Source organism: Octodon degus, unplaced genomic scaffold, assembly GCF_000260255.1.
Source record: "Octodon degus isolate 3935 unplaced genomic scaffold, OctDeg1.0 scaffold00011, whole genome shotgun sequence".
In the NCBI taxonomy this organism is placed as follows: Eukaryota; Metazoa; Chordata; class Mammalia; order Rodentia; family Octodontidae; genus Octodon; species Octodon degus.
The window spans coordinates 27,594,684-27,605,780 of NW_004524587.1; the positions used below are offsets into that span (position 1 = coordinate 27,594,684).

The 11,097-nt window shown below is 46.6% G+C and overlaps 1 protein-coding gene across 2 annotated transcripts in view; it reads right to left on the reverse strand.

Moving 5' to 3' along the window:
- The window catches only part of Gnao1 (G protein subunit alpha o1), a 193,329-nt gene extending 184,343 nt beyond the window's left edge, over positions 1-8,986 (reverse strand). For both annotated transcript variants that reach the window (XM_004625979.2, XM_004625978.3), the window contains exons 1-2: positions 8,030-8,986; positions 7,772-7,814 (exon numbers count right to left, since the gene is read on the reverse strand). In XM_004625979.2, coding sequence (XP_004626036.1) covers positions 7,772-7,814; positions 8,030-8,147 — 161 coding nt within the window. In that variant the 5' untranslated portion in view covers positions 8,148-8,986. The remainder of the gene's footprint in view (positions 1-7,771; positions 7,815-8,029) is intronic.
- Positions 8,987-11,097: the final 2,111 nt, after the last annotated feature.

Consider the following 11,097-nt stretch of genomic DNA (forward strand, 5'->3'; position numbering starts at 1 on the left):
TTTTTTTTTTTTTGTCTGTTTTTCAATTAATATTTCTTAAACACTACCTTTGTATCAGGTCCTGGGCTCAATGCAGTGTATTATGTGTAATATTAAGTCAATATCCTTGCTTTAGGGAGCCACGGTAAGGGAGGAGCACCCAGACTAGCAAGGGATACAGACACACAGATATCTACTTAATTTATAACGTGTGGAATACATTAGTGGTCTTGGTGGAGATGGGAAGCAGGCAGCACAAGAGTCAGTTTCAAAGGATGGGAAACTATTTCTGTAAGAAACAATTTTCTATAGAAAACCTATCTGTTGTCTAAGACACACCTGGGAATTCAGGGTAAGTCTTTGGCTATAGAGCCTTATTATCTTTTCTCCATTCTATTTGCTTCTTAGATGGTTGACAAGTGATTAGAGGGCCAAACTGGGGGCATTGGCTATTAGCCTAGCAGGATTTTATTTTACTTTAATTTTTTTGGTGCTATGAAAAGAACAATGTTTTTCCTCTTCTCTGTAAAGAAAATTAGAACTAAAGATGGTTCAGCAGATAAAAGCTGTGGGTGGTAAATACTCCCACTATTCCCCCCTGCATTTCAAGCTTCTAGGTTTCTCTTGGCATTTATTGCATCTTATAGCTAAAAACATGGAAGAGGCATGAGAAATTCTGTGATAAAAGCCCATACTCTCATTAGAAACTGAACCAACTGAGGCCCTGAGGGGCTTAATCTGTCTAGAGTCAGAAAGTAAGTCGAAATTACCATACAGCACTCCTGATTCTTCCCTATTTTTAAAAATTTTTATGTATTTAGCACAAAGTCTACAGGATCTCACTACACAGTTTGGACTCAATGATCCTTCCTGTTTTTCAGTCTTCCCAACTGCTGGGATTATAGGCATGCCCAGTCTCAATCACTGTCTCAGCTTGCCCTGGGGGCAGGACCAGGACCAGCAAAGGCAGGCTGGGGATCAAATACCACCCGGCCACTGCATCTGCCTAAGCAGGCACTTGAATCCGCTGAGCTATCTGGTTGGCCCTGTGATTCTTCCCTCTTAATCTGCAGATCTCCCAGCTGGACCTTCTGTAATTTAACCCAGGCAAGTTACTTCACATGCAATCACCCTTGGCAGAAGTCAGGACTGCCTCTATTTGTGAGCATGCAGGAAGCCACAGAAAAACCACTTCTTTCTCTTATGTCACTTGGTCTTTCCTCTCAGTAACATCCTATTTCTTACTAATGAGACACTTTCAAATCCTGTTTGGTTTGAGAACCATACCTGTATGAAAAGGTTGGTTAAAGGTGGATTTCTCCAAATGCGTTTTAGGACTATGATGTTCCTGGCTGACAAAACTTAGTGGTTGAGATGGTAGTCTGCAATTATGTTACCTTAAAAAGAACTTTTAAGGGCAGCCCACACCTTTTAGTGATAAAATAATAATTGATATTGTATAGTTAGATTCTCAACTACATCATATCTCAACTATATGAAAAGGAAGATTCCCAATTTCATGGACCATTTAGAACAGGAAGAGACTTGAGTACCCCTAGTCCAAATCTACCCCGATCCAACTTTTTTTGGGAAAATGTACCCGCAAAAGGGTATAGGTGGAGCTGCTGGTCTGGACTCCCGGCTCAGTGCTCTTTCCTACTCTTTATTATGTCACCCCAATCTCTTGGGCTGAAGCAGCTGCAACCATCAAAAATGTCATATCAGTTGTGACAACATAGTTGGTTATATAACTGGTACTGCAGAGCAGGCAAGGGGAAAAAGCCATGAACGTGAATACCACCTAACCCCCAGGGCTAAGTCTCACATACTTGATGAAATAATTCCATATGGCAAGATAACACCCACGAATCAATTGAAGGATAAAAACTAGAGCTAACATTTGTATAATAGTCTGTGTTCTACACACTCTTGTAAGTGCACTTCATAAGTTAACTAATTTCATGTTCACAATAACCCCATTAAGGATTTTTTTTTTACCAGTCCCCATAGCATAGGCAAGAAAACTGAGGTATCAAAAATTAAGTTACTATACTAAAAAATCACACATCTAGTTAGTGCTAGAGCCAAAATATGAAACTGGTTGCACAGCCTGGTTGCACAGTCCATACTCTTAGCTATCTTTCAATTTTACAGCAGAATGCCAAAACTGCTTTTATAAATAAGAAACTACTTATTCCTCTGAACCACTTAGCAGGTTCTGCTGTTTCCTCTTGCCGTCCCCACACTGCTAATCTTATTTGTCATACAGTTTTCTTTCTACTGGTGCTATGTGTGAAAGATGATGGAACAAGAATGGGACATAACTGAACAAATTTCTAGAATGTACTTTACCCAAGCACTGTTGGTCTTTTTGTTATGGTGCCATCAATAAACATGACATGTAGTGCCATTCTCACAGATCTGTTTTAAAATCCATGTAGTAAGTACACACGCATGCATGTATACACACAGAAGTATGTGACCATTTTCTTTTCTTTTTTCAAAATTAAAAACTGTTTTTGGCTAGCAGTTCTGGGGCTAACCCCAAATGTTTTTTCAAGCTTGGGATCATCCACTTACCAACCTGTTCATTGCCTCTCAGATGGGCTCTTGTCATAATGGTCTGTGTGGCTTAAGCGAATGAGAAGGAACACATCCTGGGAGACAAAGTCCCTGCATCCAGATGGGCTGAAGCATATGTCAGAAAAATGGGACCTTATTCTACTCCTATTAAATCTCCTAGCATTAATAGAGATAGGTACTGTAAGCAACTAAACAACAAGAGTGAGTTTGTCCTATTTCGTAAAGATCTGGCACCCTAAGAAGTACAATATAATCTGAGAGCTTCTGATGCTAAAACAAAACAAAATTATGACACGTTGATTCTTGGCATAGTAAATCTCATCCACTCCACATATAGAAAAAAAATCCTGGATTCCTATTTACCCAAAGCAATCCACATGAAGCTTCACTCATTTAACAACCTGACAACAACCTTTTCCACAAGCATACAGGTTACATTTCAGAATCCAATGAGTAATTGAAGTTCAGGAATTCCAAAGCTGATTTATGAGGAAATCAGGTGGACTGTTTGCTACTCTTCTAGCAGGAAGGTCTGCTGGTATTTACAGCTCACTGAACAGCAAGGAGGGAAAGAGCCCCATCCATGATCCAAGAAGAATTCATCTGCCACTTGATTTGACATTCTGTTCATGCTCACAGTCTCCAGAGAGCAAGGTGCATCCATTTGAATAAACATGGAGACAGAAGGAGGTGAGGTAGGCAATGCAGTCAACATGATGATTGCAGAAATATTAAGTCCACAAGTCTAGAAGGGTAGCTATCAGTTGCATGCAACCACAACATAGGATCCTTTAGGTACATATGGGAAATGCCCTTCTAGATTGCTCTGATTTCAGAGCTAAGATTACAAGTTGACATTTGCCTCCCCTAATGCCTACCACTTAGTAGGTGCTAAATAGTACATGACATGCTGAAAGGAAACATAGGTTTGCCTTGAACCTGAACCAAATAGCAGATACCCTAATTACAAAGTCAGGGTAAACTGGGAAGAGGGAATCACCAGCTTTTTGTCATCAGGCAACCTTTTAGAATGCCTTCCCTGACAGGGTGGAATCTGTAACCATATTCTACTTGTAAGGGCTGGAATATGTGGATAAACAGTGATATCTTTATCAGGCAAAGCCTTAAATTTGTATTAAATAGCCCTAAGCAAGGTACCTTAGAAATAAACACATATCTGAAATGCTCCATTTTACTGTTTAGGTTAAGTTTACCAGTGAGCAAGCAATGTCTTGCTGCCAACTTTGAACTCTCTTTGTAAAAACAAAAACAAAAAAAACCCTTTTTAATGCTCCTAAGACAACCTGAACTCAACATCCCAGTAAATACAGAACCTCAAATGCGGGTAAGGGTGGTACCTTCCCAGGGAAGCTCCACAGTTCACTTGGTGTTTTCATTACATACGCAGTCTAAGCAGTGACAAGCACTTGTTCTAAACTGGAAATTCAGTTAAAGTGACAGTGTATGGATTTACACATTGTAAAATATAATTCTTTAAGAGATTTCCTTTAAGACTGTGGTAATTCAATAAAAATGACACTGCTTTAAAAGTTTTGTTAGTCTGAATAAGAGTGCAAAACAAGGCTATATTAAAGGTGAGGAAAATAAGCAAAATTATTAAAATTGCACATGAAGAGGCAAGGATTACTCATAGTATATGTAAAATTATACTTATACTTATGTGGACTAAATCATCACTATTTGTCAGCACTGAAATGTTTTAGATTGGCTGACGCAAAGCTCCCAAACACTAATTCACAATCATATGTACAAAGGGAGAAAAATCCAGAAAATTATGTTCAAGAGAAGTTAACTTTTAAAAAAGTGTTGAGAATCAAGTTTCTAAGTACAATCTAATCTGTTGTATCTCTTAAGCAGTTTCCCCTTTAACATGTATCAAGCAAAAAAATTTCAAAGGTCAGCTCTCTGCAATGTTCCTGAGCTGATGAGGATGCTAACATTGTTCTAAGCAGCATCTGCCAGCTGGTTCTTTTATCGTTTAATTTCAGTTTCTACAGACATATACGGAAGCCTGTTCCTTCTTCTAATCATCACTCTACAACATGGATAAGAACACAGCTTAAATAGAATAACTTTGTTTTTCTGGAAATAGCAAAGGTTCAGCAGTGTCTGAATATTGATATTCTTCCTCTCAATCCAATAGACTATGCTACTCATGCTCAACTGCCATTAGGAAATATTGGGTTCTCACAGGGTGTCAGTCATAGAGGACTAGCTAATTTCATTTGACCAGGTGAAACAACACAGCACTCTAATTCACTGATGCATATGGCCTGCTAGGTTGGTTGCCAATTATACTGCAGGGAAAAGTAAAAAACTGCTTTCTATAAATGCTACCAAGATTTCTGTGGCTGGCTCCACACAGAAAATAACATGCTCCTCACTCAAAGCGACTCTCAGTGACACAGTGATCTTAAAAGCCATGTCTGCAAATGAAGACTCAAGCGAACTTGTCATTAGAATACAGTGACACCAACCCTTCACTTTGTGGCTAATAAAACAAGTCCTGTATCCAGCTTAGCAAAAAGCTTTGGTCTGATTTATTTTAAACCATGCTGGAGGGCTCACAGGAAAATTGCCATTCATCAGTGCTTCATGAGGACACTATGCTAGGGGTCCCTCATGGCAAAATTTACATGGGCCAGACACTTTTCTGACCAAATCCCTGAAGAAAACTAGCTTATTTCCTAAAGAGAGTTGGTGTACTGCGCTTTATTTTAAAATAGAACTAATATTTAAACTACAAAATCTATTTTGCCTAACATTTCTCTCCCTAAAGGTCCAATGGGACTGAGGAAAGGGGGAAGTGCAAGAAAAAGCAAGGAATTATCTGATTTCTAACTTAATGGTCTCAAGTATCAAACAATGTGTAACCAAATACAAAACACAAAGGACTTTCACCAGAAAGTCTACATACAGCCTTCATTTAAGATTTCCTGCCCCAGTACATAGTCAGGCATTTTCATTCTAAAGTGGCACACCTATCTCCTCAGAGCACAGCTCTCTTGAATAAAAAAAAAAAAAAAAAAGGCAAGGTATCCTTTTGGGGACCCAGTACATATTTTTAAACTTCTTATTAAATCAAACCTAATTTATGGGTCATGTTCAGTAAAAGCAGATAATGAGTGGCTTTGGTGGTGGCAAAGTTAATTTGCAGATCATATCTCCCCCCCCCCCCATTCTTCTCTTTCCCTTCCTTCCAGGGTTTCCGAATGACTTCGGCTCTCTCCGTTGCAACCCGATTCGGTTCCGAACAATACCGAGTCCCTCCGAGCCCCGGGCCCAGGCTGCGCCGAGCCCAGCCGAGCACCACCTAGCTGAACCCCACAGACTTTTTCGGCCTCGGCTGGGCGCTGTCCACCACTCACAACGCCTGAAACCTCACCCAGCACCGGAGTCGGGGCTTCTACCGAGTTCGCAGCCTGCCACTGCGGAATACAGACTTTCGAAGTTTTGAAACATTCCCTTTAGGGAGAAAGCGGTGGCGCGGGTTGCACTGCCCGACTGGAAAGGCTCCTGGCAAAATCAACACGAACCTTATGGCAAAGAGCAATTCCCCATGCCCCGCCTTCCCATCCTTTTGGGTTGCACAAGCTCCAGAGAAGCCCCAGGCCAAGTTACCCGTGGCTGAGAAGGGTGCGGCAAGCCGAGGGGCCTCTGTGAAGAAAGCCCCAGGGAGCTCTCGAACAAAACAAGAACACGTCAAGCAGATGGGGGAAACTGTCTCGGAGCCGCTACTCCCTACCATCATGGCGCCGCCTGGAACCCGCTTGTCATGCCTGTTACACATGCAAGATTTTTTACTTCTTGGTTCTGAAACCCCAAGCATGTTTTGTCTCCCACCCACCTTCCCACGAAAGGGGTTTTTATTTTCCATTGTTTTCCTATGGGATGCAATTACTTCAGCTATTCTGTCAAGTTGAAAAATAATCATTTTTGTTTACTGCACAGCAGCCTCTAATTAGGAGCTTGTGTGTGCGCGAAGGTGTCACAGCAAAGCGACGTGGAATCCTCGCTAAACGGTCTTAACGAACTCCTCCGTCCCGAACTGACAGGCCAACGGAAACAGCGGGCTCTGAGGCTGGGAGGGCGCGTACCCCTCCCAGGCCAGCCACCCCCTTCCCAAGCAAAGCTGCCTGTGCGCTCGCCAGGAGCTGCCGAGTGGATGGGACAAGAAGCGAGCCTGCGTGCGGGAAGGAGGGGCGAGGCTCCCTATCGAGAAAGTGTGGAAAGGAAGGAATATCCCATTTTGTTTTAATTTTCAACCATCACTCAAATCCACCCCCAGTTAATTAGAAAGGGAAACTGATATCTAAGGCAGGAGGCGGCTGGCAATTGGGGCCCGAAATCCGCATTGTGAGTAGATTACACAGATTATACGGTCTATGCAGAGTGTAAATACATGCACTGATAAAGGCCACCAAGCCAACGAAAACTGTCCGTGTCAGGGGAGCAAATTCTGGGAGCGGGGGAGCACAGGGTTCAGGGGCAGCAAGGGCCGAGCATTCAGTTTTACAGCTAGCTTCCCCTTCAATCTCAGGTTCGCATACAGCTGTGCCTAGCACAACCGCTTGGAAACCCCCTCCTTCCCCTAGCACACGCCCCCTCCCCTAAACCCTGGGGGGGGGTTTAGTAAAAACCACAGCCTCCAATTCAGCACCAAATACATGAACAGCAGACACTTGGTCCTCCACCCCAGTTTAGGGCTGGGTCCCCTCCATGTTTTAGCCAAGTTTAAAATCACTATCCTGAGAGAAGAGCAGGGGAAGCGGGATTATAGACGCGGTGGAGGGCACTGAAGGAGGAGGAGATTGAGACAGAGACAGAGAAATGGAGGCAGCGGAAACACAAGGACTACTCCACAAGCAAGAGTAATGATCATAACCATGCCAATAGTGTGATGTTCTGATCAATATGGCGGACACTGTCATTCATACAACTACAGGCGCTCCCCTTCCCTCCCCCGAAAACCACCCACCCCAAGAGTTGGGGTGGAGGACCCAGAACCAACGTAGGGAGTGGGGGAGGGGACTCAAACCCAGGTGTGTGTGTGTGTGTGTGTGTGTGTGTGTGTGTGTACGAATTAAAAACGAGGCCTGGAGAGCAATGTAGAGTGAGCAAGGTAATACAAACGATCTTAAAAAATATTCTCAATAAAAGTACAAATCCCAGGGCTACAGGGACTTACTTCATCTGCTTCACAATGGTGCTTTTTCCTGATTCTCCAGCCCCTGTTGGGACACAGACGGGGAAAAAACTGGTGAGTGTCAGTTTAGGGGAACGGGGAGGGGGTTTAAGGCATGCAAAGGGGTGAGCAATCCTAGGCACATGGTAGTGCCAACTCAGGGACTAGGTCGCCCGGGGCGCAAGTGGGGTGGGGGAGTTGGTGGCAGGGGCTGCGCTGTGGCCGGGGTCGGGGAATGGGGGAGGCAGCAGCGTTCCTTACCCAGCAGGAGTAATTTCACATCTTTGGCGGCGCTGATGCCATCCTCTTTGAGGTTTTTCTCAATCGCCTTGCTCCGCTCGAGGGCGGCTCTCTCCTCTGCGCTCAGAGTACATCCCATGGTGGTGGCCCCTTCCCTGCCACAGCCCGCAGGACTTGGCTGGCTCGGCTCCCCGGCTCGGCGCGCCCCCCACCCCCCCAGAGAGCAGAGCCTGGGCTCAGAGGGGGAAAAATCACGATATTTTCTCCTTGGATGAGAACAAAAATGCCAAAAAACCAGGGACCCCCAAACAGACAGCCGCTATGAAAATCCCAGCAGCGGATACTCGCGGCAGCCGGTAGGGGTCTGGGGGTGCGGAGGCGAAGGTGGCCCGGGTCTGGGTCTCCCAAGCTGAAGGAAGAGGCGCCCAAGGGCCGAGGAGGCGCGGGTTGCAGGCACTGAGGCTGGTGCACGACCCAAAATAAATAAAATAAGAGTCTAGGCTGGATCCGCAGCCGGAGCCGGCGGAGGGTGGGGTGGGGGCAGGGTGGGTCCTTCTGCCGCGGCTGCCCGAGGAGGCGGAGGAGGAGGCGGAGGCGGAGGCGGCGGCGCGGGGTGTGGAGGGCGTGAGTTAGGGGGTGCTGCTATTGCAAGTGCATCGCCGGGGCTCCGCCGTCGGTGCGTCCAAGGCGCCTTCAACGACCCCCGCGCGCTGGGCAGGGCTGGGTAGGGGGCCGGACCGGGGGGGGGCAGGGCTCTAGCAGGAGGCGGCGTCGCCGTCTCCCACCGCTTGCATCGCTCGGCTGAGCCTATCCGAGATTGGGGAGCGTGAGGGAGCGGCGGCCGCGGGAGCTCTAGGAGAGAGAGCGAGGGAGGGAGGGGGAGAAATGAAGAGAGAGCGAACCAGCGAAAGAAGGCGCGCGCACGCCGGGCCGGGACTCGGGAGGGGGCGAGCGCAGCGCGCGAGGGCGCCAGCGGCTCAGTGCACCCGGCTCGGCAGGCCGCCCGCTGACGTCAGCAGGGCCGCGCGTCGGGCCCCCGGTACAGGCCGGGCGGAGACGTGGGCGGTGCGCGCGCCGGGGTCGCGTCAGCGGCCAGTGGCGCGCACGCGCTCGCGCGGCGTAGCCTCTCCCCACCTTGCTCCCTCCTAGCCTGCGTTAGGCGCGGGCGGGGCGCGGGAGGACGAGGCCTGGGGTCAGGGGCGGAGCCTCGTGCCTGGAGGGTGGGGCTTGGGGCGTGGTCTGAACGCCAGCGCCCCGGCCCCGCCCCTTTCCATCCTGCCGGCAGGGCCTCCTCCTCAATGGGAGCGAGACCTGCGCAGCCCCTGTGGCGGTCAGGTGGGCGCCCTTAGTCTCGCCTGGCGCAGCCTCTGCGGCTTTCCAAGCTCCGAGGCTCACCACCTAAGCCGAAGTCAGGTTACCTTAACGAGCCTGAGGAGATGGTGGGTCAGAATCAGCCCGCTGGCCCAGTACTTCGCCTCGAGGCGGGGGAGCTCGAGCCTGCATTTATTGAGCACCTACTATGTGATAGAAGAGGCCATGAGGAGAGGAACGTGTAACAGGCTGAGGCAAAAGTATGGCCTGTTCTCCCGGAGCTTCTGCTTCCCTTGGCCTTCGTCCACCATACTCTGAGATATGGAACCCTGCTATCGCCGGAGGTGGATCCCGCGCAGGAGGCCTTGGGGCCCACTGCCCAGGGGCCCCGGGTTCAAGGGCACTTCTAACAAATACTTTCGCTCTATGCACCCTTTAAATGCTTCTGCAATTGTGAGACCGCCTAGTTTGCCCAATTCTCTACCTCTGTTCCCTCTGAAACAAAGGAGCAAGATGAATTTTGCATAGATTTTTGGTAAGGGTTTTTCTTCCTCTCCTCATCAGAAAGTAAGGGAGTTTCACTCTCATCTGTTCTCAAGCGGAGACGCAGAAACTCGGGTCAGTTACTCATTGTGCAGTTCATCAAGCACTGGGGAAACCAGCAGACATTTGCCAAGACTGGGCATGTTGTGGGTGGTCTGTGAGACGTTGAAGAAACTAATTCTTATTGCACAAAATAGTTCTACAATCAGTTCCACCAGACAGCTCCAGGGGCCCTCCTAGAGAAAGGGGCCAATGGGCAAGGCTATAAGGGAATAGGACAGGCAAGGGGCCAGAGAAAAACATTTTTTTTTCTAACAGTTGGGCATTTCTGTGGCTTTGAAAGCAAACTTGTTTGTTTCGACAGCGAAAAAACACTCCTGTTTTGGAAATGTTACCCAGCATAAAAATATATTTGCAGTGGGGGATAAAGAAGGCAATTAAGGCCCACCCAGAAGAATACAATTTTTTTCCTTTGACATTTTTAAATTTGGTATTTCCTAGCATGGGTCTGCCTTATTCTACAAATAACTGTCAAAAATTTTGCATGTGATGAATTTAAATATTTAAGTTTGAATCGTAGTGTACGTATTCTAGGAAACAGATCAAGTTTTATACAGTAAATAACTGTTTGCCTACCTCCCCCATCCCTGCTTCCCCTTTCTTGTTTTGTGTTTGGGGGAAAGGGGTTAGGGCAATAATGGCGATCCTATGGCAGGCCTAGGTGTAGGGCATGCAAAGCATTTTTTTGCTGGCACGTAAGCCAAGTGTAGGAGGTTTTTTTTTTTTTTTTTTTTTAATTTTAGCATTTTTTTTTTTTTTTTTTTTCTAAAGTAAAACCTCAGTATTCAGGTTTAAAATGCAGTGTTGGCACTCTGATAAATAAGTGAGTTTAGTATTACAGTTTGGGCACTGTCTCTGAAAGGTTCACCATCACTCGGTTAGGGAATGAATCTGGTTTGGCTTAAAATTAGAATTATCAGTAAGAGTCAGTCCCTCAGATCAAAAATGGAGTTTAGGTAACCAACAGTCTACAGAATTTTGTTATTTCCTCTAGGGGCTGCTGGGGCAGCTATACAGATCAACCAGACGCAGGGAACACTTCGGCAACTTCACCCAGCTTCTATTTCTACACGGCTGCATTTGAAAGATGGAGGAGATAAGGCGGGATATAACTGTTTCGCTGTAGATGGTAGGTCACCTCTTACATTTGAGTGTTCCTTCATTTAAGATTTTAG